At 36.9% G+C, this 27,033-nt stretch overlaps 1 protein-coding gene across 1 annotated transcript in view; it reads left to right on the top strand.

The window, feature by feature from the left end:
• LOC137180906 (hemicentin-1-like) overlaps positions 1-27,033 on the top strand; it is a 164,887-nt gene that overhangs the window by 66,673 nt on the left and 71,181 nt on the right. Inside the window, exons 5-8 of the mRNA XM_067586181.1 lie at positions 3,588-3,917; positions 4,637-4,675; positions 6,684-6,962; positions 8,650-8,982. Coding sequence (XP_067442282.1) covers positions 3,588-3,917; positions 4,637-4,675; positions 6,684-6,962; positions 8,650-8,982 — 981 coding nt within the window. The remainder of the gene's footprint in view (positions 1-3,587; positions 3,918-4,636; positions 4,676-6,683; positions 6,963-8,649; positions 8,983-27,033) is intronic.

The raw sequence follows: 27,033 nt of genomic DNA, 5'->3' as shown, positions 1-27,033 counted from the left end.
GAGCCAGGTAATCATAGTATAAGCTGTGATCTACATGGTGTTTTCTAGTTTGAATTGATATTTGCTTTCCTGAGATTTGGGTTTCTTTTGGGAGATGATTATGTTAGATTTGTTAAAGTTGACTGTCAGGGTCCAGTTCTGACAGTTGTGCTCCAGGAGGTTCAGGTGCTGCTGTAGTCCTTGTTGTGTGGGTGACAGCAACAGCAGGTCATCAGCACAGAGCAGGAAGTTAACTTCCTTATTGTTAAGGGTTAGGCCAGGTGTTCCAAACTGCTCTAACAGTACTGCTAAGTCATTAATGTAGATGTTAAACAGAGTTGGACAGTTCAGCTGTTGCCCTGAAAGACACCTCTCCTTGAGTGAAGAGATCTGTAGTTGTGTTGCCAGTTTTTACTCCACATTTATTCCTGACATACATCGACTTAATTATATCATAAAGTTTATCCCCTAAACCACTTTGGAGAATTTTATAACATGATCTTTCTCTTGCCAAATAGAATCAAAAGCGTTTTTAAAGATCAGTGAAACCTGCAAAAATGTTCCCCTTGTTTTTTTGATGTACGTGATGATTAATCAGAGTGTAAATGTGGTCAGTAGTGCGGTGATTTGGTAAAAAGCCAATTTGTCCTTTACTCAGGACATTGTGTTCAATAAGGAAGGCCAGCATCCGGTTATTGATAATGCTGCAAAAAACCTTCCCCAGATTACTGCTGACACAGATGCCTCAGTAGTCATTAGGGTCCAATTTATCTCCACTCTTATGTATCGGGGAAATAAGCCTCCAGCTCCAGATCTCAGGAAAGCAACCTGATTGAAGAATGAGATTGAACAACTGAAGCAGAGCCTGTTTCAGCTCAGGGCTGCTGTGTTTCAGCATCTCTGTCCTGATGCCATCAGTTCAACATGCTTTCCCAGGTCTTAGTTTTCTTTTTATGCTATTTTCTAATTTTTTCATTGTAATTAGGTAATCAAGGGGGTTCTGATTATTTTTGATTGCTGATTCAAGGATTGTCAATTTTTCTCTAATTTGTTTCGGTTCATGATTGAGATTGTTCAGTGAAATTTGTTCACATAGTTTTTCAAAATGTTCCATTTTATAGGGCCAGGTTGTCTTTTTGTTGTTTAAGTTGTTCCATCTCTGCAAGAACTGATTTTGATCAGTGGATTCCTCAGTTCCTCTTAGTTTCTGATCATGATGTTGTTTTTTCTTATGTTTTATTATGTGTTTGTATTCTGTGTTTCAACATAATTGTGTTGCAGGTCTGTGTTTTGTGGCTGACGGTGTTTTAAGTTGAACTGCTGTCTTATTTTTTTCTAGCATTTTTGCAGTCCTTGTTGTATCACTCCTCCTTGTTCAGTCTCTGTTTAGATGCAGAACTGTTCTCAGTAAAACCTGCTTTACTGACTGATTTATGATAAATATTATTCATTTTAATTAACAGCCATTCACCATTCTTGCTTTTCACTTGCTTGCTCCTCGTTACTCTGTCCTTGTGTTGATTTAGAATTACCAGACTGCAAAACTCACCAGGCCCATGAAAAGTAGGTATTATTCTATAGAATAGACTGATGAGAGGTGGAAAGAAGGTGCAGATGAGGTGGAGCATGTGGGTAGCTGGAAACAGAGAAACCAGGTGATTTGGGCTGGTGCAGGGAGGACTGATGTACTATATGGGATCTGAACACACACACACACACACAGACACACACACACACACACACACACACACACACACACACAGGAAAACAAAAATTAAAAAAAAAAAAAAAAAAGAGATTGAGAGAAAGAAAGATGAGGGGATCTCACTGGATTCCAGCCTTATTGAATGTATAGTTAATAAATGCTGCAGTAAAACTTGAAAATCATCACAGAATAAATTAGAATTTTTAAAATCTGTCATATCTGTATGTAGAAATCATCGGGATATTGTTGTGATTTTAGCATCTAATTATTAAAGATGCTGTAGTGACAGAACAAGAAAGTAATGACAGATGTATGTATTTCAACAACAAAAAATATGAAAAAAAATTCAACTTTGCGTTTTGTTTTGTTTTTTAGCAACCTTCTGTTCCATTCCAGTATAGATTTCTGACTTTACGAGGTGCACTTGAATGCACCATGAAGTCCAGATCGGCGTTCTCACGCGTTACGGTACAAAGCTTGTTAAAAATCACGTAGTATTGCCACAACAGAAAGCGCCACCACGGCTCTCGGAAGTGTGACTGAAATAAAGGTTGATGAGCGGAACGTCTTATTTCCTCAATTTTTACACACGAGTCCCAACAAGAGAGAAACCAGTATCAGTGGGCTTGTGGTTGATTGAGGCTCTGCTGAGGTCTAATGCTGCCTGTGTCCTCCTGATAACCTGCAGTCCAACTAACCTCTGGCAGGTCTGTGTGTCTCAGCCAATCAGGACTCAGAGCTCTGACGAGACAGCAGTTTAGCCTCAACAGTCCTCTGATATAACCACTGAAATCTTTACTACTATAATGAAGCCATACATTCTTACTGGGATCAAGTTCACATCAGGACCTTTTCTACAGTATCTATAATGATCCATCAGATCTAGAAACAGGTGGGGGCGTCGTCCTCATGGTGGAGCAGCTGTGTCTGTGGAAACTCCATCTTCTGTATCAAACATGCTTTATATTTGTGGACAGTGATATTTCTGCAGTATAGTAGATGAACTCTGGGTGTGCTCGCTATCTGAGTGGAGTTCAGAGATTTGTTGTTATTGTCTTTTTATTTAGTTCATAGTGATCATGATCAATTATGGTAAATTAAAAATCCCCTCCAGACATGTAAAAATACTCTGCTTGGAACAATAATGTGTATCTGATATGTTCTTTCCACACAAAAAAGAGTATAATTACCACATTAAAATCCTTAAAATGGCAAAACCTATTATGAATCTCAGACTTCATTGTTATTGTTTATTTAATAATAAACATTTAAACAAATAATGCATCTAGACAGATTAAAACCAAATTAATACCTGATGTACCTTTACAGTTACAATTAGTTCAGTTTTCCTCTTCGATCTGCAGTGCTCTCTCTGGCTTCTCTTTCTTTCTCTCACTCATTTTTTCAACCAGCTGTAATATTTATTTGTGTGTTGGATGGACAGACAGAGATAGTCTGATGACGTAGTCAGTGATGAAGATCATCATCATTTTGGAAAAACAGTTAAAAGACTTAAATGTTATTATTTATTAATGAGTGTGATGTTCTCCTGAGGTTATGCTGATAAATAAGGACTAGTAAAATGAAATATAAAAGATGAAAACAAATAGAGAAATAATAAATATAATTTATAATAATATATAATAACAATAATAATACATATATACATACATAAATTATAAATATATTTACAAAGTAAAATATTCACAAGTGCAGATATATAATGTGCAGGGCAGAGCAAAGGATTTGTTGAAGACAATGTTCCAGACGACAAGAAACAAGAAAAGTTTCTTGTTATGACATAAGTTGATATGTTGCTATGACAACAAACTTCCATATGTCTGTCTTAACCTGATTATTCTGCATGTAAACATACTGATTAATACATGTTTTTGTCCTCCAGGGCCAGATGTCATCAGAGTGACCGTGGAAGGAAATGACGTCATTTTACCCTGTTCACTCAGCAGCAAGGAGAACATTGTGCTTAAATCGTTTGTCTGGAAGAAAGATGATCAGAAGGTGTTTGCGTATGATGCAGGCAGATATATCAATAATGACTATACAGGTCAAGATGAGCAGTTTAAAGGACGAGTCTCACATTTTAAAAATGAACTGAAGTCAGGCGACGCCTCCATAATCATCAGAAATACGGAGGTGGCTGACAGTGGAGACTACACCTGTGATTTTCCACAACTTCAGCCAAGACAAATATCCCACATTAAGCTTTTTGTTGGTGAGTGTTTTTATAAAATGTTTATTTACTGATGTGACTGGTTTAAGAGTCTCAGATGGACTCAAGTCAAATAGTCAGAAAACACATCTGGCAGGGCCTCGTCCCCACAGCGCTGCAACCATGTATGGAGAGATTCCCTCTTTATCAAACATGATGGATATTTGAGACACATTGCAGTTTGTGTCACTGCGTCCAATAAATTTTGTAACTTTCTTAAACCTATTAAGTACATCCAGCTTCATGCAGTGATTGTCCAGGTGTGTGGAGGTAAGAAAGAGAAACTTCTCTCTCAAACTCCTGATTTTAACAGCATGGATGTCTTGAAGGGGAGACTGTATGAAAGTGTGAGCTGTTATCACCATTTAAATGATTATCACGTCTCGCCCCTCTCTATAACGCCAGGCTTTACACTCAGTTCAGAGCAGCTATAAACACTTTTACCTTTAGATGACACGTTGTAAGACCTACAGTAGTTCATTTCAAGTGAACTCCAGCCTTAACCCATCTGGGACTGACACAAAGCAGTCGTGTCTGTGAATGTGTGGCCAGTTTAAACCAGGATGTTTGTGAAATCTGAGACTGTGGTTTCTTTTTTTCCTCCAATCAGTTCTGTTCAATAAACAGGCAGCAAAGTTCTGTTTTTCCCAGTATTAGTCTACCTGTCTGCCATGTTGATGATATCATACAAACCTTCTAACATAACTATGTTTTCTTTTTAGGTGGTGTCTTTAAAGACAGAACAACTGAAAACATCCCAGGTGAGTCCTGATTATGATGACGTCACTGTCTCTACATCTGACACCTGCTGTAACTTTGACTCCTACAGGCCTCAATCATTCACAAACTAGAAAATCTGTATAACTGTGAAACAGATCAGGGATCATTCTTGTATTTTTAAGTGAGTCTAATTTCACATCACTTATGAGTGGAGACATTTCTACACCAATAACAAGTTTTACATAATGACTGTTTACACAAGAATTCAAACTTCTTTACACTATATATGTGTTATATGTGTTTACTGGAAATAGTGTTTCCACTGGTGAGTTTTTGTCTGTGTTACAGTCAGGTGTTTGTATATTTCTAAGTGCTGTCTGGCAGCTTCCTCACAGCAGAATTAATGTGTAAATATTCTTCTCAGCAAATAAAACAACAACCTCTCTCTTTCTGTTTCTCTCAGCACAATAATCACACTGGTAGGTTTATTATTGAACGAGCAGTGATTTATAAAAGTTTGTTTATTCTTCAACTTTTTGCTCAGTTTGTTTTGCTACAAAATCATCTTAAAATTCTCTTATTTGAAATATGTTGTCTGAGATCTCAGCAGTGTTTTCTGTTACACTAAAGTAATAAAGAAAACTGTTCAACTTATTTACTGTTTAGATGTGTCATCAGGAAAAGCTGATCACTGATCTCTGAGGAATCTTAAAGGATTTTAGGATGTAAGATCAATTCAGATTCAGAAATCAAGAGTTTAAGATGAAAAACAAAATAAATGATCATGATCTCCTTAAACATTTTCCAGAATTAAATAAATTACAGTGTGATTGTTTATCAGATTGTTTTTGCTAAAATGGAAGAATTGCAGCTAATCTGAGTGTTAGTCAGTGTCTCAAACCTGTAGCCACAACCTGAATATGAGATCTGAGCATCATGAGACAGTTTTATATTAGTTTAGTGTATTGATCGGGGAAACAGATTTCTGAAGCACTGGATCAATATGAAGCAGTTGTGTTGAAAATGGTTCACTGTTCTGAAGCATTTGATTCAGTCAAAATAGCGACATCTGCAGAGCAACTATTGGTATTGCATCTGTATGGATGGATTCAATCTGAGACTGTGATGAAACAGTTAGTCAGAATATAGGTGGTGTTATTGATTCATTATTGGTATGTTGTTCAGTAAAGTCTATAGACTATTATATAAACAGATCACTTTTAAACAGAGTTTACATCAAAGAAATGAAGAATATGGTATTAAAATGTAGGTTTACCTCTTGTCTCATTAGAGCTTCATTTGGTTCATATAAAATATTTGATGAAAATTGAATCTTAATTTTAACGGATTTTAGGTTTTAGGAGGAATTGAGATTATAAAACATGAACAAACCTGTAGTTTTTAGTTTAAAACAATAATGCTCTCCTTCCTGTGTGAGAAAATAAAAACCTCCAGTTAAATGTTTGATCAGCTGCTGTCGGCTACTAAAGAAGAACTACAACTAATCTGATCGTCAGTTTTTCATTCTGGCAGCTTGAGACTGTTGATCAAATGTTTCTCACTGACACAATTAAACTCTGATAACACAAAGGCTCAAACATGCTTTACAAGAACCTATGATTCATATTTTATACACAATGTTTATATGACTTTAGTGTGATAGAAAATACTGTCTACATCTCAGACAACAAATTACACCTGATTTCATTTTTATTTTTGTAGCTCAAGAAACTGAACAGAAATTCAAGTTTTGTCCAAACTTCTTCACTGTATGTGTCTCTGTCATGATATGAGTCAGAAATAGTGTTTGCAGTGGTGATAAGTTACCAAATATTTAGTTGAAACTTGTTTGAAATATGTTCTATCAAACATTCCTGAGATGTGTAGTTAAGGCTGATGTGCTTTTCTATTTCACTGTTTCTCTGTTTTTCCTCTGAAATATGATCATATACAAGCAGAGACAGGTTGAACAAAACATCCCAGTATTACAGTTCATGTCTGATCCTGTAATTGTTCTTTACAAGTTATTGTTTTATACTTTGTTCACAGGTGCAGCTCTAGAGCCATATGTCACACCACTTAAACAAACCATGAACTGGGCGCTGCTGCAGTGTGAAGTTCGAGATGCTTTTCCAAAACCTAAATTACACTGGCAGGACAGTGATGGAAACATCCTTCATGCTGAAGAACCAAAAGTGTCAGAAAGAGGAGGCCGCTACGACGTCATCCTCCAAACCAATGTGACCAAGACCGACAACTATTTCTGTGTTGCTACGCAGGAGGAAATCAACCATCAGACTTATGCTGACATATATGTGTTTATCTCTGGTGAGTTTCTTCTTAATCATATTTTAATATTCAAATGATTTTAATTATTAACATGTTTTTAGTTTTGAATAAATTTCAATGTGTGCTCAGACTGAACACAAAGTAAATGAACTCAAAGCAAGTTGAAAACATTTTAAACTGAGTGAAAACTTCACACTTACACTGAAGCTCTGTGACTCCACTTCAGTAATGTGCAGAGATAAGAGGGAGAGTGAGAGAGTCTGGAGGAAATAACAAAGACACACACACACACACACACACACACACACACACACACACACACACACAGTAAGTGTGTACATTCTCAGCCAGTTATAGTAAACGTCTGTATGTTCAGTACAATAAGTTTTTATGCTGAATAAACACAGACTGTAAAAACACTCCAGCAGTCAAATGAACTTTGTGTTCAGTCTGGAACTCACAGTATGAAAACACAAGTTATTCCATCTCACACTATAATATACTATATCACATCTGGTCACCACTTCTTCTCTCACTGGCTTAGAGTGAGTAGAAGAGGTAACAGGCCATTATTTGACCTGACACTGGTTCAACTGGAGTTATAGTGGGTGAACTCCACTTGTTAAACTATGATGAGCGATAACATGAATCACTCAACATCACAGGTTTTAATTGACAGATTAAATTGATGTGATTCACTTTAAGTTAAACTGTATTTCAAAGAAGTTATGACAATAATAACATTAAACTAAATGAGTCAGTTATGTTTGTTATGTAGCATCATCTGATATTTCACTCTCACTCTAAACTGTATTAATGCACATTATTCTTAAACTAAAACATTCCTCCATAAATGCATCTAGAAAGATTAAAACCAAATTAATACCTGATGAACCTTTACAGTTACTATTAGCTGTGATTTCCCTCTTTAATGTTTCTTGTTCTCCAGATGATTTATTTCATGCTTTGTTTCCATAGTTGTTACCAAATGGCTCCACAGTGTTTAGATAGAAAGAAGTTTTGACAGTTTGATGCATTTCAGATGTGACTTCAGGCTTCAGGCAGGTGTTTTCTGTCTGTGTAGTTCAGAGGTTCGTCCTTACTGTCTTTTTATTGACTTCATAGTGATCATGATGAATTATGGTGAATTAAGTTTGACTTTGTTTAGTTCAGTTTTCCTCTTCGATCTGCAGCGCTCTCTCTGGCTTCTCTTTCTTTCTCTCACTCATTTTTTCAACCAGGTGTAATATTTATTTGTGTGTTGGATGGACAGACAGAGATAGTCTGATGACGTAGTCAGTGATGAAGATCATCATCATTTTGGAAAAACAGTTAAAAGACTTAAATGTTATTATTTATTAATGAGTGTGATGTTCTCCTGAGGTTATGCTGATAAATAAGGACTAGTAAAATGAAATATAAAAGATGAAAACAAATAGAGAAATAATAAATATCACTCATAATAATATATAATAACAATAATACATACATACATAAAATTATTAATATATTTACAGAGTAAAATATTCACAAGTGCAGATATATAATGTTCAGGGCAGAGCAAAGGATTTGTTGAAGACAATGTTCCAGACGACAAGAAACAAGAAAAGTTTCTTGTTACAACATAAGTTGATATGTTGCTATGACAACAAACTTCCATATGTCTGTCTTAACCTGATTATTCTGCATGTAAACATACTGATTAATACATGTTTTTGTCCTCCAGAGCCAAATGTCATCAAAGTGATCGTGGAAGGAAGTGACGTCATTTTACCCTGTTCACTCAGCAGCAAGGAGAGCATTGTGTTTAAATCGTTTGTCTGGAAGAAAGATGATCAGAAGCAGGTGTTTGTGTATAATGCAGGCATTCATAGCAATAATGACTATCCAGGTCAAGATGAGCAGTTTAAAGGACGAGTCTCACATTTTGATGATGAACTGAAGTCAGGAAACGCCTCCATAATCATCAGAAATACGAAGGTGGCTGACAGTGGAGACTACACCTGTGATTTTCCACAACTTCAGCCAAGACAAATATTCCACATTAAGCTTCATGTTGGTGAGTGTTTTTATAAAATGTTTATTTACTGATGTGACTGGTTTAAGAGTCTCAGATGGACTCAAGTCAAATAGTCAGAAAACACATCTGGCAGGGCCTCGTCCCCACAGCGCTGCAACCATGTATGGAGAGATTCCCTCTTTATCAAACATGATGGATATTTGAGACACATTGCAGTTTGTGTCACTGCGTCCAATAAATTTTGTAACTTTCTTAAACCTATTAAGTACATCCAGCTTCATGCAGTGATTGTCCAGGTGTGTGGAGGTAAGAAAGAGAAACTTCTCTCTCAAACTCCTGATTTTAACAGCATGGATGTCTTGAAGGGGAGACTGTATGAAAGTGTGAGCTGTTATCACCATTTAAATGATTATCACGTCTCGCCCCTCTCTATAACGCCAGGCTTTACACTCAGTTCAGAGCAGCTATAAACACTTTTACCTTTAGATGACACGTTGTAAGACCTACAGTAGTTCATTTCAAGTGAACTCCAGCCTTAACCCATCTGGGACTGACACAAAGCAGTCGTGTCTGTGAATGTGCAGCCAGTTTAAACCAGGATGTTTGTGAAATCTGAGACTGTGGTTTCTTTTTTTCCTCCAATCAGTTCTGTTCAATAAACAGGCAGCAAAGTTCTGTTTTTCCCAGTATTAGTCTACCTGTCTGCCATGTTGATGATATCATACAAACCTTCTAACATAACTATGTTTTATATGAGATCATGATCTCCTTAAACATTTTCCAGAATTAAATAAATTACAGTGTGATTGTTCATCAGATTGTTTTTGCTAAACTGGAAGAATTGCAGCTAATCTGAGTGTTAGTCAGTGTCTCAAACCTGTAGCCACAACCTGAATATGAGATCTGAGCATCATGAGACAGTTTTATATTAGTTTAGTGTATTGATCGGGGAAACAGATTTCTGAATTGAAGCTATTAAGCAAAGTTTCGGGAGCAGGACCACACCTCAACTACGCTACTTCTGGCCATCCTATAAATACCACCTAAGCCTCTCCTCTTCTTCCGCTCTCGTATTCTGCACTTCATGTACATGCAGTCTCAGTCCAATTTCTCAGAAACAAGCTCAACACCAGATATTAGCCGTTATGTCTCAGATTTCTTGACAGACAAAACTGCACTCCTCGCCTAATCGCATGATTACATTATTAAAAAAAATTGGACAAACGTCCTAATTTCAATTTCAAAAAGTCAATTTACCATGGATCACGAACTGCAGATCAACACGTCCGATTCGGATGAAGATTTGTTCGAAACTGGTTCTCCTCTCCTCCAGCCATGACACGGCAGTCAGACCAAAGCAGAGGGTCCCGGCGGTACCTCAGCGGTGCACATACCAGCCTCGTGGGCACCTCCATTCATGCTCCCCTAACGTGACCTCCCGCTTCCCGGCAGATCTCAGGCCTCCTCTCTTCCATCAGCGAGAACCGAAAACTGTGGAAGTGACAGTCATAGCCGCGGGAGCAGGCGGCTTCAACTTCTCATCACTGCCTACAGTCCGGGTTACTATCCATCACAGTGAACTCACGGCCCGTCCTCCTCTCAGTTCGGCTGTCTATACATCCACAAATGGAGCCCAACATCAGAGACTCAACTGTCGTTCGCCTCCAACGATTCCTGTAAGGGTAGGCATTCCCTTCAACCACAGCGACAATAAAGTCAGACTGTTTCATCTCTACTCGGCGTCAACAACAATCACCGAACCTCCTGCGCTTCCGGATTCATCACCAGAGCCAATCACTGCCAGAGTCAGCAAGCGTGACGTCACAGACCCACCGCTGCCTCCACGGCCACAGCCTCAATAAATCATCCAAACGTATTTTGTGTTCGACGATGGTGTGTACCTTGCTAGTAAAGCACTGGATCAATATGAAGCAGTTGTGTTGAAAATGGTTCACTGTTCTGAAGCATTTGATTCAGTCAAAATAGCGACATCTGCAGAGCAACTATTGGTATTGCATCTGTATGGATGGATTCAATCTGAGACTGTGATGAAACAGTTAGTCAGAATATAGGTGGTGTTATTGATTCATTATTGATATGTTGTTCAGTAAAGTCTATAGACTTTTATATAAACAGATCACTTTTAAACAGAGTTTACATCAAAGATATTGTGTCAGATTGAGAAGCACACCCTGTATCCAAAACCAGCACAACACCTCTCAGGTACGAGTGTGATGTAACGAGGCGTCTGCAGGGTGGAGCTCATTGAGTGAGGGTGACAGTTTAGTGATAAAGTGCTGCAGAAAAATGAAATCAAAAGTAAAATTTGTGGCTCTGTACTGCAGTTTTTCCTTTATTAGGGCCCAAGCACCTAGCGGTTCGCTCACACTCTCCATTCAAATATATGAGTATTTTTCTGTGTCCAGCTGCAGTTACTTAATGTCTCGACACACCTGACAGTACACATGTCAATCAAACTTTCACCAGGTCATGTGGGTGAAAAGTCTTTACTTTTCTAAAAATAGACTTGCTGAAAATTAGGAAATTAATTTGTTTTACACACAAACTCATCAAGAGTTTTCAATTTACTAATTGAAATTCAAGTGAATGGGTCCAAAACTTACATAATTTTGATGACACAGGTGTGAGCAAGACAGACATGTCTCACCCTGCAGAAAATTCTCATCCTCACACCGTTGAGATTTGATGCTTCGCCATGACAGAGGAAGTTGCTATAACTTTATTGTAAATGCTCCAGTCTGCACCAAACTTTACATGTTTGATAAGAATCCCGGCCTGAACACGTCTACATGACAATATTCCATCAGTGATGCAAACTGGCTGAATAGCGCCCCCTACAAAATAGCAGTGAAGCAGCCCCAGCAGCAGGCAAAACTGTAGACAAAGGAAGTGATGTTTATCTCCCTCTTGCACTGTCTGAAAACAGCCTGGGTCCGAAGACATCTACATGCCCGTGACAGAAGCCCTTCGATTGTGCTGCGGCTTGACGTGCGCGGAGGCGCGAGGGCCTGTTCAACGCTGCTTGCAGCTTTAATTTATAACAGTTTTTACATGACTTTAGTGTGATAGAAAATACTGTCTACATCTCAGACAACAAATTACACCTGATTTCATTTTTATTTTTGTTGCTCAAGAAACTGAACAGAAATTCAAGTTTTGTCCAAACTTCTTCACTGTATGTGTCTCTGTCATGATATGAGTCAGAAATAGTGTTTGCAGTGGTGATAAGTTACCAAATATTTAGTTGAAACTTGTTTGAAATATGTTCTATCAAACATTCCTGAGATGTGTAGTTAAGGCTGATGTGCTTTTCTATTTGACTGTTTCTCTGTTTTTCCTCTGAAATATGATCATATACAAGCAGAGACAGGTTGAACAAAACATCCCAGTATTACAGTTCATGTCTGATCCTGTAATTGTTCTTTACAAGTTATTGTTTTGTACTTTGTTCACAGGTGCAGCTCCAAAGCCATATGTCATGATAGTTGATAAAACCATGTTCTGGGCGCTGCTGCTGTGTGAAGTTCGAGGTTCTTTTCCAAAACCTAAATTACGCTGGCAGGACAGTGATGGAAACATCCTTCATGCTGAAGAACCACAGGAGACAGAAAGAGGAGGCCGCTACGACATCATCCTCCAAACTACTGTGACCAAGACTGACTACTATCGCTGTGTTGCTACGCAGGAGGAAATCAAACATCAGATTTATTCTCAGATACACGTGAACATCAGTGGTGAGTTTCTTCTTAATCATATTTTAATATTCAAATGATTTTAATTATTAACATGTTTTTAGTTCTGAATAAATTTCAATGTGTGCTCAGACTGAACACAAAGTGAATGAACTCAAAGCAAGTTGAAAACATTTTAAACTGAGTGAAAACTTCACACTTACACTGAAGCTCTGTGACTCCACTTCAGTAATGTGCAGAGATAAGAGGGAGAGTGAGAGAGTCTGGAGGAAATAACAAAGACACACACACACACACACACACACACACACACACAGTAAGTGTGTACATTCTCAGCCAGTTATAGTAAACGTCTGTATGTTCACTACAATAAGTTTTTGTGCTGAATAAACACAGACTGTAAAAACACTCCAGCAGTCAAATGAACTTTGTGTTCAGTCTGAAACTCACAGTATGAAAACACAAGTTATTCCATCTCACACTATAATATACTATATCACATCTGGTCACCACTTCTTCTCTCACTGGCTTAGAGTGAGTAGAAGAGGTAACAGGTCATTATTTGACCTGACACTGGTTAAACTGGAGTTATAGTGGGTGAACTCCACTTGTTAAACTATGATGAGCGATAACATGAATCACTCAACATCACAGATTTTAATTGACAGATTAAATTGATGTGATTCACTTTAAGTTAAACTGTATTTAAAAGAATATATGACAATAATAACATTAAAGTAAATGAGTCCATAATATAAATATAAATTCACAGGATGTATTAACTCGGTGATGAGCAGACTTCTCAGTTTATCTTTCACACTAACTCATTACTCTGACTTATTGTCTTTAGCACATCACCAGCGCTAAATATCTTAGTTATCAGTCAATGTGTTGTCTTACTGCCACAGAAAATGAATAAATCTTTGGGTTATTAGCACGACGTCACCTCCCTGTTGTCTCTTGTCAGACCACCAGCTCTGTGAGAGGCACAAACTGAAGCTAAAGTGTGCTAATATTTAACGTTACGTGGCAGCGTTTCTTTTCAGGGAAACTAATGTACTGCTAATAAACATTTTACATCATCTAGGTTTTGAACCATTACCAGTGGGGCAAAATAAACATACATTACACTCTTACCTGTCCAGCAGTAAACTTCGGCGTCAGTCTGCAAACATTTCTCTCATCAGGGATTTCCATCTGGGTTTATCCTCGTTTTATGCCATTGCTTGTCCCGATTTCATTTAGCTTCTTTGTGTTTTCATTTCTTTGACGACATTTCACGCTCCTGTGATTTTCTAAATAAGTATAATCCTCCATTTATCAGATTTTGGGTTTCAAAAACTTCTCACAATACAAAATGTTTGGTCCGCTCTTCTTCTTCGTTTTAAAACCGGTGCATTTCTGGTAGTCGCCCACTGAATCTAAAACGCGTAAGGCCCTCACTGGAGCCAGTGTTAGGTTTGTCTGCTCTACGCTACTGTAGAAACATGGCGATGCAACATGGCGGCCACCGTGGAGGGGGACCCGCTCCCATGTAGATATAAAGGGCTTATTTCTAAGGTAATGAAAACACAACAATTATTATTTTCAGCTGATTAGACACTAATTAAGATATATTTATAAATAATCTATTCAATTTTTACCAAGTCTGTTCTTTTACATGTTACTAAATACTACACACTGGACCTTTAAAACATATTTTAGTAAGTTATGTTGTAGCTTGTGATGCTGTAATAACTTTTGCATTTGGTTTGTTGATGGTGAAACAAATGTTTCCTGAAAACCAGTTTACACATTACTAAAGGCTCCACTCAGACATTCATTTAACTTGAATGGTAAAACCCAGTTAAATCACTGGTCTGACACTAATTAGTCATTACTAAAAATGTGTTAAATAATTCACACACAAACCCTGTAATAGATTTATAAATGGTTGTCACAACATGGCTGATTTAGAGACTGAAATCCTTAGAATCAGTAAAAGTTTCATGTTATAAATGAAAAGAAAAAAAGGGTCTTACACTGATAGTAGTTAGTAGATAGTTAATGTGTCACCAAAATATACTGAAGCTCACTGAACTTCTTATTAGCTGTAATTAGACAGATGGACTAGATAGAGAGTGTTTTATTAATCCCAATGAGAAATTACAGTGTTACAGCAGCCAAGTCACACATGAATCACACAACAAACAACATAAGACTCAAAGATTTTAGTTATTTATGATTTTATTATTTTATTTCTTCACTAGAAACTGAACTGAAACTAAAAACTAGGACCAAACTCTAAATATATACAATGACAGAGCCTGGTAATAATATGATACCATGAAGACGCATAAAGGCTTTGAAACTGCAGTGTTTACTGGAAAATGTAAACTTGAAATTCACAAATATTCTCTTCACTTATTACATTGCAAAGTAGATCCACCAGCTGCTTGAACTGTGTCTGTTTTCAGTCAGTCATGTTAAGATTAGTTTCCTGTAGTCGGCTGCTGCAGCTGGTTGTAAGTTCAGACTTGATGTGACCAGTTAGAACAGAACTGGTTCCAGTAGAGATTTATTCATCACTGAAGTTAAACCACACAAACTAGTTCTCATGAAATATTTACACCTAATGACACAACCAGCCTACAACAGAATAGACAATATAGTTCAAGAGGTAATAAATAACAGTCAAAATATTTATCTGACAACAATGTAAATTGTTGTAGTTTAGAGTTACAGTAACAAGCTCCACTTGTTGTCAGACTGTGAAGAGTGATAATAATAATAAACTGAATCAACATCATCACAGATTCTAACCAGCTCTGCTCCAGTTCAATATGTCTGAATGTTAAAGACATCAGTGTGATTTATGCTAAATATTGATAATAAATAAATTACTCATTAATGTTCATTATGTAGTAAAATGTTCCTCTCATTTTAAATTACATAAATAAATATTATTCACACACACAACAAAGAAATACACAAACTGTATCTTACAAAGTATTAACAGCTAAGTTTTATATCACTTGGCCTCCTGAAGCTTATTTTTAGCCACACTGGCGTCGTGGTTCTTGGAAGGCAGTGCTGATTGGTCCATCTCTTTGTCCAAACTGAAATATCTCAAAAACTATTGGATGGATTCATTCATGTCCCGTCATATTCCCTTTACATCAATAAATAGTAATAAACTGAGATTTCACTCATCATCATCATTTAGCTTCATCACTGACAGCTGTAGAGTCTCACAGTGGTAATTTTCACATTTATAAAATGTGGAGCTTTGTGTTTTGAATTTGTGACATAAAGTAGTGAACGTGTCATGGACTCTACTTTTTTATTCTATGGAGGGAATTTAAGTGGAAAAAAATACAGATTAATATATAAAATATAATTAAAAATGGATTAATGTACAAACTCAGACACTGAAATAAAATGGTGGACAGTCAGTATAGTGCACTACATCATTCAACTTTTTGCATAATTTGTTCTGGTACAAAATTATCTTAAAACATTATTATTTGAAATGTTTTCTGTGACACTAACATTATATGATTACTGTTATTTATACAAAGTTAATAAAATACTTGGTTCATTAAAGTTGTAGCTGCAGATTTTAAACATTAATTATCATTTTATAATTGTAGTAATTCTGACTATTAAACCAGCAAAGACTGAAGTTTTAGATTGAAATATAATTTCATATTCAGAAATCATGACCTTATCTGTTGTTTCACAGTGAAATAAATGATTGTTCTCTTAAAACATTTTACAAAAATGAAATAGAGAAATATAAAAAGAGAATTTTATGGGTCTATATTATTTGTAAATGTGTGTGGAGAGTAAAACTGTATCTCAGTAAACATGTGAACTAAAATATGTGAATGTGTCCAGAAATCTCTAAATATTTATCAGATATGAACATGTGAAAAAAATCTGAAAGTATTTAGTCATAAACTGAATGTAAATGACTTTTTATTAATGAGTTAAAGTGTATTTAGCTTCAACAGACTCCTGCTGCATAATACCAGACTGTATCACTCTGCTGTCATTGTGCTTCAGTAGCTGTAGAGTCGACTCACCACCAGGCAGAAGCATCTGTTGATTTAAATCTTGACATTACTGGACAATAGTTGTTGCAGTTTAGCTGCAGCAGTGTAAGTCTATGTTAGCTAGCTAGTGCTACTTAATGTCTCAGTGAAACATAAACCTCTAAGCTGCATGTTCAGCTGGTTGGATAATATCTTGTTTTACCAAAGTTTATCAATACTAGTGATGACAACAACTATCATAAAGTGAAGATGTTAATCCAGAGTCCATCATAGACTTGTACTTGTGATCCTCGGCTCAGGATGTAGAAAACCTGGACTATGGACAGATTTCCACACACATGTGCAGATCTCAGGTACGGCAGGAGTGTAGCAAAAGTCACCTGTAAAAAGCCTAAAGTGGAGCGACAGGACAGTGATTGAAACATCCTTCCTACTGAGGATCAACACGTCTCAGAAAAAGGAGGATGCTACAACAACATGACCCTCCTCACTACTGGGACCAAAACCAACCTCTGAGCTGTGTAGCCGAGCAGGAGGAAACTGCTCATAAGATCGATGCTAATATCACTGTGTCTGCTGAGAGTCATCTCACTGCTGCTTTAATCAGTCAATCATTTTAGATTTTAGGAGCATGCACACCTTTAGTTGTTCTCTTTGTGTAGGTTATGATGTCTGTACATGATTTACAGTTACATTCTGAGTCTTACATTAACTTCTTTTTATCTGTTTCAGGTTCCTCCACTGGACGGATTGTTGCTGCAGTTCTTGGGACTCTTTGTGTTGTTGGTGTTGTTCTAGCTGTGCACAAATGGAGGCATCACATTACAGGAAATTGTAATGGGTAAGTTTAAATAAAATATTGTATCAATATAATCATAATGAACAGATTCTTTATAAATATCTCATGTTTATTGTTTTAACATTTGTTTTTATCTTTCTGTTGTCACCCATAAAAAATCCACTGAGTCTACATTCATCTGTTATTGATTAAATTAAAAATAAAAGTAGTAAATAAATGAGTCTATTTTCAGTTGTTGATTCATACAGAGTTTTGAATATCATCAGATCTGTTGAATCAGTACAAACATTTTAAATGGAGGGCTTGAATTTTACATTTCAAGACACTTAATCATCTAAGTAATACTTTATTTTACATTTTATTATAACACAATAAGGGAACACACAAACAACAAACAAACAGTAACACATTATAACAAGATAATTATGTCTTACATGTGTTTTAATTCAAACATATCAGTCAGATGGACTCAATACAGTTCATGTGAATATTAACTGGAGAACTTGTGTTTCCAAAGTCGGAATTTTCTTTCGTATAATTTTGTTTTCTGTCCTGCAGGCGGAGGTGCTGCTGATCCACATAATCAACCGGAGAATGACCCGCTTGGCCGTCAGTGAAGTCAGCTGCTGAAGTGTGTTTGTGTTGTTGTATCTTGATTTTTGTGAGGACCAGTTTGAGTTTTAGACCAAAGAGTGAAGACATTTTTGGAGCAGTTGGGTCATTTTGTCCAGTTCTCATTTATCCAAAGGATGTTTTTTAAGTTGAGGTCTGGTTTTAGGTTTAAAGATAGAAATAGACGACTGTATAAACCTGTTAACTGAAAGATTAAACTTCCTGTCTGACTGCAGCAGGACCAGGAGGAGGCAGTGTAGCAACAACATGATATCAAATATAAAAGACTAAAATGCCTCAAACAGAGAACAGAACAGTTTCAGCTACTGACCTTAAACTTGTTTTTTCACAACCACAATCCCAAACATTTAACTTCATCATACTTACTAAAACTATAGTAACCACACAAACATTTTGTTGGAATAATTAATGACAAACAAATATAGAAATAGGAATATAGTTCCACTCTCATGCAGCTTTAGCAGAAAACGCCAACTGAGAGCAGACTCAGTCATTTCCTCTCTGATTCTTTGCTCTGTTGTGTTTTTATTGTTTTATTTTAGTATTTTGATGGTTTTATTATCACCTCATTATGCATCTCAGTTTTATTCTGGCTCTGTTGTCCATGTACAATAGATTGATCTCATTCATAAAATGGTTTAATGTCAAGCTGAAATACAACTATAAAACCATCCACTGGACTGTTGTTGAGAACATTATAGTTCATAGATAAATGACATGAACCTGCATAGAAACTCAATCAAACTACCTGAGACAGTTTGTAATTTTGGTCTTTAAAAATAAACAGAGTGAAGTGAAAACTAAAAAATGAGTTAATGAGGAAGCAAAGCAGGATAATTAAACAATCATTGAAATAAAACAATAAAAGAAACAACAGAATTAAAATGGGTCAAGTTAAAAGGACCAAACTAGGAGAAGGTCTTGTGATGAAAGTGAGTTTTTAGGGATTTTAAAGATCATATTGATTTATGTTCTGATTTTTAAGAGTCTCAGACCAATAAAAGTTCAGTCATCCTGGACAATCAGCTGACTTGATGGAAACAACCAGGAGACTCCTGACTGAGGATTTCAGGCTGCAGCTCAGAAGAGATTAAAACATTTATAATGTCACTTGTAGCTTGACCATTATAACATTATTAAGAAATATCAATGAATAATGAGAACTGTTAAATTCAGGATCAACTACATTTTATCTGTGATCCTCAGCTGAAATAAACAACCATCGTAGTCACTCGGACTTTAAAAGATAAAGTTGAAATGTGGTCTGGTTTGATCCCTGCTGCTCCTGTCATCATGTCAAAGTGTCTTTGAGCAAAACTCTGAACCCCAAACTACTGCTGATGTTTAGACCAGCAGCCTGCATGGTAGCTCACTGCCATCAGTGTGTTTGTGAGTGTTGACGGATGAATGAGAGGAAAATTTGGACAAAATTGTTATATAAATTCAGTTCATTTAGCCTGCTGTTGTGCTTTGAATAAATGTGAATATTATGCAGCTAAAATTAAATAAAATGTTACTTTTTAAAATTTTATTTATATTTTTTAATGTGCTCAGTCGGAATCAGTCAGGTACAGTTTACTGAAATACTGTAATACTGAACTATAAACTGTTGACTGTGATATTTAAATTGTGCTGAAAGTTCATCTATGTTCATGTTAACTGATGATGCACTTTTAATTTCGGGAAGTTCCTTGTCATTTTATTCAAACGTTTGAATAAAACATAAAAAATGTCAAACTGTATGTTGTGACTGATTTTAATGTTTCTGTCTCTTCAAACTTTAATAAGAGAAAGAAAAGTGATGATACTGTATTGTCTGGATTTTAACACATAGCATTTGTTTTTGATGAATACTTTGAGGATAAAAACACTCTGAATGAAACTATGAAGCAGATACAAAGTATTTAAAACTGTTTCTAACAAACAGACAGTTGACCAGCCTGATAAATGATGAATATAGCTGAAAATTTATTGTGTTCATAGTTTTTTTTTAAATTCCTGACATTGTAGAAAACCTTAACACAGACATTTTATGCATTTATTAGATAGTGATTAGTGATGGTGATAAAACCTGTGTTGTCTGTTATTCATAGTCGGCATCTTAACCCCTAAACCACAGAACCAGGTGTCTTTTCTCTCTATGTATGAACGGATCCTACAGTTTTGTGGTCTTACCTCCTTTTGGCAGCACCTTGATGTCTTTTCTCTGATCTACAGGACACTTTTCCCTCCAACTTATTACACTCTACAATAGTGAAGTGCCTACATGATTTCAGATGTTTTATGTAAAGCACTTTAAATTGCCTTGTTTAAAGGTGTTATACAAAGAAATGTGCCTTGCTTTTGGGATTTGAAGGCAGATAATCTCTGTTTTGTATTTAAACTGGTCATAGCTGATAATCAACACCAATATTCAGTTGACTCTAAATTTAAAGGAAAGTGAGGATCTATTTGTTTTGTCCTCTGAAACATCATCATGTGACTGCAGTGACACGTACTTTGGCCTTTACAAGACTAACTTTACCAAGACGTCTAATCACAGGCGCTTTGTTTTTAATCTTACAATTAATAATTAGTTTTGGTCGACCTTCTTATATAAAATATAAAAAAGTAAAAGTGAGCAGGTAAAGAAATTTATACTATGGATGAACTTCAAAAGTCAAAACAAGCAGCTGACAAGAAATGTGCCATTTTACTGTTAAATCACTTTCATTCTTTGTCAAATATAGTTAATTTTTGGAAATTATGCTGTTATGCGGAAGAAAACACACTGAAAAGGTTTTGTTTCTCGTGTCATGATAAGTACAGATCTCTGCAATCACAGAGAAAGAGGAGCATTCAGTGAACAGTAGAGATGGTAGGTTTGACTCTTTTTACTGACTCAAGTCACTATGAATCACTCACTGAGTCAGTCTGGTGAATCAACCACCGGTGAACAAACACTCATCTACTGATTACAGCCTATAACTCGGGCCCTGACTAGTACAAATAAACAAATCTCATGAATGTTTCTCTTAGAGAATGTTGGTGATTTGATGGTTCAATATTTGCATTAATAGGCTGATTTGATGTTCACATTCAGACATTAATTAAGCTTGCCTTGATAATTAGCTAACACAACGTTTTATGTAAACAAGTGAAGCAAGCTAGCTAATGGAGTGTTTGAAAGTTTGATGGAGGTTGATACAGTGGGAAACATCATGTATGTGATTTTTGGTTTAAGAAAATTAAACGTTGCATGTTCATCTCATTATAAAGACTTGAAACATGACTTTTGTTTAACACACACTAGCCACACTGTCTGCCAACAGCTCAGAGGAAACACTCAACCTGTTTCAGAGATACGAGTTAGCGAATCACTAAGTGTGAGTCAGAGCTTCTCAACTCAAGTTGAGTATCGAGTCATCCAGTCACTCACTCGAACCTGCTGAACCAACAAGTTCCACCCACTCCCAGTGACCACTGATTCACACGATTAGGCCACCGAATTGCTACCAGAAATATCAGGATGTTGACAGAATGAAAAAGGTGGAACCCCATCGCGAGGGCAGTGCATCACCCGGACAGTCTACAGCGCTCACATGCTAGAGTTATCTTGTAGTTCATCTTCAAAAAAGGCAGTAGTTGCAAACCAAAGGAAAGCTTTCTGAAAATGGAGAGAAGTATTAACCTCTTGACATCCACCGGGTCGCCAGCGACCTGCTTAAACCAATTGTTAGCAGCTTAGCATCACACAGTACTGACGAAAAGCAATTGACACAATTTGGCCACTTGGAGATGTTTTGGAGATGTTTAAGGAAACCAGTGGCACCACAAAGTAAAAATTTCCCCCCCTTAGGTTAGGCCTAGAGGTCTGGAATGTTATACAGGTGTGGTTGACAAGATGTAGAAGGTATGTGGTGATTTGCATAGTTCTGACATAAAGCACGTCCTAGTTATTGTTATTCAAATATGACTCATTATAGACATGAACCAAAAACACTTTTTTGAGCCATATTTGAACTGATGTAGTTTTGGTAGTGTTTTAGCCACATGCTAAACAAGCACATTTCCAGAAACTAGAAGATGTTACTTATCAAATGAAGCCTAATACATGCATTTTGGCCTCACAGTTGTCTGTTATAGGCTTTTCCATTTGGGTATGCTGAATGGGCGAAAAATTATTTAAAAAAAAGGGTGGATGTTAAGAGGCTACTGAAATTGAACGAGAAGAATGTGAACATGTTTATTGGAGCTGAGAGTGGAAAGAAAAAAATAGACTCAGATTGAAAAGGAAGTTACCATAGAAACGAAACAGAAAAAATGAACTGAAGTCCTAAAAGTCAATGGTCAAAAGTTCACATTCAGGTCAGATAACAGTGCAGTTTGTAACCACTGACTGTATATAAATAAATATGGACGACGCGTCTCCACTTCCTGCCGCTTGTATGACGTTATTTGGAGCCAGAATCTGCACAGTAGAGTCAGGCGGTGGGATGACAGCCTGCAGAACACGCCCCCTCAACCGTCCCACCGTCCTGATGGAGGTTTGAAAGCGGCTGTCACGGCTGTCAATCATTAAGTAACAATGATGTAAATGACAGAAACCATGTGATGTGTACTTTGACCTATACTTTATGACCTATACTACAGCAGCCACCAGATCGAGATGTTTTGGCTTCACTTTTGGGGAGCTGTCATGACGTCCATCTTTAATACAATCAATGACTGCAACGTGTTACGTCTTACAACCTTTCAAAAAGGCTAAAAAGGATGCTCCGTTACTGGAGTCCAGCTCCAAGTTGGTGACGTATTCCCACCACCAGGTGGTGCCATTGGACATGGCAAAGCTACAGTGTGAGCACAATACTGACGTGCATGAGTTGAAATTCTGGAGAATAGAAACAAACTTCCCTGCTATCTTAGGAGGAGATTCCTGCACACAAATGGGACTAATAAGAAGACTCTACAAGTTGGACAGGGAAGAGGAAACAGACATAATGAGGGAATACAGAGGTGTGTTCACAGGGTTGAGGTGTGGACCTGGACAGAATCACATTCACCTACCCAGAAATCAAAAGTGACCTGTAAAGGGTGGAGAAACTTGGTTGAAAAACAAACAGAACCTATTGACTGAGTTAACAGCTTGGTCAGTGTCCAACAAAAAAATAAGAATCTGCATTAATCCCCAAGACATCAACAAAACTATAAAGAGGGAACTTTATCCCCTGCAGACAGTAGAGGAGGATGTGGCAGAGATACCAAATGCAAAGTTCTTTTTGGTGTTGGACACAAACCATTCTGGCAAATACAACTAGATGAGGACAGTTCTAAGTTATGTACCTTTAACACACCATTCAGTAGATACTGATTCAAAAGGCTTACCTTTGGTGTCTCATCAGCTCCAGAGGTTTTCCAGAAATGCATTGCTCAGAGACTGGAGGACTTGGACGGAGTTGTGAATGTCATTGATGGACATTCTGATGTGGGTGCAGACAAGGAACAACGAGACAAAAGGCTGAGACAGCTTCTTGACAGAATAAGGAACATCAATCTCCAGTTGAACAAAGACAAGCTCAAGATCTGAATGACAGAGATTAAATATATTGGACACAGAGTTCAGAGGGCCTGAAACCAGACCAAGAAAAGGTCAAAGCAGTAATGGACATGCCACGACCACATGACAAAGCTGCACTGATGAGGTTCTTCGGTATGGTGCGGTACCTCTCATAGTTCATCCCAAACCTGCCTGATGTGAGTTCACCACTCAGAAAGTTGTGTGACAGTGGGAAGCACAGCAGCAACACAGCTTTGAACATTTGAAGAAACTGATAAGCAATGCCCCAAGGCTCAAGTTTTCCATATTTGTAATCATTTTATTTCATTTTTGATTTTTGTTATATCTTACTCCTTAGACACATGCCAGATTTTTGATGGTTGATTTGCCTTGTTGTTTGTAAATTCATGGTTCAATAAAGCATAAAAAAGGAAGATTGTCAAAAATGTTTTTAACCTCACGTTAAACTCATAGGCTATGATTTTGTAGTTTATGACTTTAATATATTCTATTTAAAAAAAATAAATAAATATATATATATACATATATATATATATATATATAATCATGAATTATTTATTTCCATGTATTTATTTATTGTTTTTAATATGTTATTTATGAGTATTTATTGTTTGATTAGTTTATATATTGCAATACTGAATACTGTTGTCTTTGCATCCTCCAGTCAACTGAATCTAGAGGGTGAAGATTATAAACACTGAATATGAAGCCTGTCAGATGTGAGTAAATGTTGCTTTGTCTCACAGATCAGAGGACAAATAAATGTAGATCTGCTCCTCAGGTTTTTGTCTGGATTGTGGCTGATAGTCACTAATTCCTGCACATTAAATCATTGTGCTTATATATAATAAATGAGACAGCAGTGATAATAGGTTGTTGTTTTGCAGGGAGGACTCTAAACCACACTGCTTCCTACAGGTGTTCTTGTTGATCAGATGAGATAAAAATCTAAATATTTATCATAGAAAAGTTTATAAATTAATTATTTGTGTTACTGACTTCTGATTATGGACTGTTGTGTGATAATTCCCCATGTGATGTTGTTTTAACCTCTATACTCAGCAATGTAGCGCCCTCTACTGTCGAACAATGAAACTTTCTCTATTCAGTGAAACCTGAAATATAATGGCTCATGTTAAATACATTCACACTTTCTTATTAACCTTTAACTATTCAGGGTAGACTAGAGAACCACTGTTCTGTCTCTCAGTAACACTCATTCACACAGTCTGATCTATCTATCTATCTATCTATCTATCTATCTATCTATCTATCTATCTATCTATCTATCTATCTATCTATCTATCACTCAGCACCAAGGAGAACGTTGAGTTTAAGCTGTTTGACTGAAAGAAAGATGATCGGACGGAGGTGTTCCTGTATGATGGAGGCATTCATTACAATAATGGTCGTTCAGGTCAAGATGAGCAGTTCAAAGGACGAGTCTCACATTTTCCAGAAGAACTGAAACTGATGACAGTGGAGTCTACACCTGTGTTTTTCCTCGTCTTCAGCCAAGACGCATATTCCACATCAAGCTTGTTGGTGAGTGCTTTCATAAAACAGTTCGTCTCAGTTCAGTAATGAAAATGTTTGCTCTCAAGCATTTTAGTCATTTTAGACCAAGTTTGACCGCATCTGTTGTTTGTTTGGTTTTTTTGGTTTTTAAACAACATGACTTAAGAATTTATTCGACTATCAGAATTTCATTTCGCTCTAAAAAGGGAGAATTTCAGCTGCCGGTTAGTGGGGTTTGCAGCGGTGTTATGTGCGCGTTGTTTGGTGTATTTTACAAGACGAAGTGAAGTGAACATGCACGTTTGTTGTACAGCCTGTTCAGTTAGCCGTTAGCCGCCAATTAACCACAGTGTGCTGCTTGAGGGTAAAAGTATGGGTGCATTTCATTACGCTATATGTAATGTGTTTATTGATTGGTCAGCTGATCTGACGGGACAGTAAACAGTCGGGCTGTTGTAGTAATACAGCAGATCAGCAAAACTACCTGTGGGACAGGAATGACGTCACCAACGGCATCTGATCATATTTATTCATAAAATGAAAATTACTGAATCATGAATCAATCACAAAAAACACTCTTGTGACTTTCTTCTCTTTTCTCCATAAGTCAAAAGGCTTCTTTCTTCTCCGTTTCAGTTCGTCTCAGCTTCTTCAGGAAAATATGACACCGCACAGCTGCGTCTCCTATAAAATCACCACGTCAGATTTTCACAAACTAAATAAGCAATGTTATTTAGACATTCTGCAGGCTACAGCTGTTTTTATTGTTCCTCTATGTCGGTTCTGTTCGTTCAGTAATTAACGGGTTTAAATTGTCTATTTGTGTCTTATTCTGTGACAGCCAGACGCTGCTATAGATCTATAATCAAATGATAAAACACCGGAGCAGTTATGAGATGTTTTCCTTCCAGCTATCACTATGTATAAATTATTAAGTAACAATGTAAAGTATTAATTAATTGTATGAATGGATTTTCGGTTTAAACTTTAGAGTTTAAACTGTTACTTAATGAGTTATATGTATTTAGAGCTGACTTCTACATATTTGACAGTTGAGGTGCTGTGCGTCATGAGTAGTTGTGTCTCCTCAACATGACGCTGGAGTGAGCGAGGACGAATTAAACTCAGAACAGAACTCCTCGGGAAGAGACAGAAGTGGGGGAAGCGATATGTTAGCGTAATGAAAAGCACCCTATGACGGCAGCAACCTCCCCAGCAACCCCTTCAACAGCAACTGTACTATGTACTCCATCAGATAAAACGTGTGTGCCTTAGGTCACACTGGTGATACTCCACATACTATGAAGTGATGATTATGAGGTACAAATGTACCACTATTGTTTTTAGTACGATGGCTGATCTGCATAACAGCTACAGTTCATATGGCTGTAAGAAGTGGTGGAGGTTATTAAAAAGAAGAGATAAATAAAAACACTGACAGAGAGCTACAGTTTGGTGTACAGTTTGATGTGTCATCACATTCAGCTTTTCATTCAGGCTCTTTTTATATATTAGGTAAAAACATCTAATTTGCCTGAACTGAGTGATAGGGTACATACAATGAAAAACCAACTGTGGGCCTGTCCATAACTAATTCATATATTTTTTCAATTTGTGTTAAAATGTAATAATGTGATAATTATGACATTTTTATCAACCTTAATTTTGGGGGCCCCCGCCTGGTACTTGAGGCCCCTCATGCTCTGCGTACTCTGCGTATGCGGAGCGGCGGCACTGGCTGTAACTACACAGAGTTGTTTTATGTCAGTCCTTTAACTTCCTCAGTTTGACAAAACACACACAGTATATCATGTTTGAGTCACTTCACACATG

This window comes from Thunnus thynnus, chromosome 4, assembly GCF_963924715.1.
Source record: "Thunnus thynnus chromosome 4, fThuThy2.1, whole genome shotgun sequence".
NCBI classification, from domain to species: Eukaryota; Metazoa; Chordata; class Actinopteri; order Scombriformes; family Scombridae; genus Thunnus; species Thunnus thynnus.
The sequence above is the reverse complement of the archived record's forward strand: the minus strand, read 5'-3'. Positions and strand labels throughout refer to the sequence as shown.